Raw genomic sequence first — 793 nt, forward strand, 5'->3', positions numbered from 1 at the left:
GGTCCCGGGGCCCCAGCCCTGGAGTGACAGGAGGAGGGGTTTGTATGGGAACAGCCCCACTGGTCTTTGGGGACCTGGCACTGGCTGCCCCCCAGCTCGGGGAACACAGGAAGGCTTTGGGGCCTTCAGATTTGTTGGATTTCCAGCCTGGTCTGCATCCCCTTGGGGTGACTGTGCCCCCTGCCCCACCCCAGAGCTTTCTGTCCTGCCCTGAGAGACATGCCATGCTGGGAGACCGGCTGGCCCTCTGCGTTTTCAGAAGAACCCGAGGAGGAAGGCGCTGCGGCCAAGTGCTCGCAGGGTCCGACTTCCTCTCGGGCTGAGGACAGTCGGGAGTTGGGTCAGGGCAGGAATCATGGCCTGGGACGCAGTGCCGTCCTCTGGGCAGGTGCCCAACAGCCAGAAAAGACTCCTTTCATGTGAGCCAGAAGCCAACCAGACCCTGAAGCTGCGGAGTCGGAAGATGGTTGGGACGGAGGGTAGGCAGGTCAGCCCGGGTGGAGCTGGGTCTGGCCAGGTTCTGGCTGTGGGTTGGGCTTGTGCCGGGATTCCCTTTCTCCACTGGGTGCCTTTTTCTGGGAAGCAGAGTATGAGGTAATGAGGGTCCTGGCCGGGAGTCCGGAGACCTTGCTTCTCGTCTTGGTGGTCACTTTCAGTTGTATGACCTTGAGCAAGTCCCTTTGCCTCTGTACAGTTCATTTCCTTTAAAAAAAATATTTTTATTGATTTCAGAGAGGAAGGGAGAGGGGGAGAGAGATAGAAGCATCAGTGATGATAGAGAATCATTGATTGG

At 58.0% G+C, this 793-nt stretch overlaps 1 protein-coding gene across 1 annotated transcript in view; it reads left to right on the forward strand.

Moving 5' to 3' along the window:
* Positions 1-355: 355 nt before the first annotated feature.
* The window catches only part of LOC102254304 (nuclear mitotic apparatus protein 1), a 200,685-nt gene continuing 200,247 nt past the window's right edge, over positions 356-793 (forward strand). Inside the window, exon 1 of the mRNA XM_014542801.1 lies at positions 356-479. Coding sequence (XP_014398287.1) covers positions 356-479 — 124 coding nt within the window. The remainder of the gene's footprint in view (positions 480-793) is intronic.

Source organism: Myotis brandtii, unplaced genomic scaffold (assembly GCF_000412655.1).
Source record: "Myotis brandtii unplaced genomic scaffold, ASM41265v1 scaffold314, whole genome shotgun sequence".
Classification (NCBI taxonomy): Eukaryota; Metazoa; Chordata; class Mammalia; order Chiroptera; family Vespertilionidae; genus Myotis; species Myotis brandtii.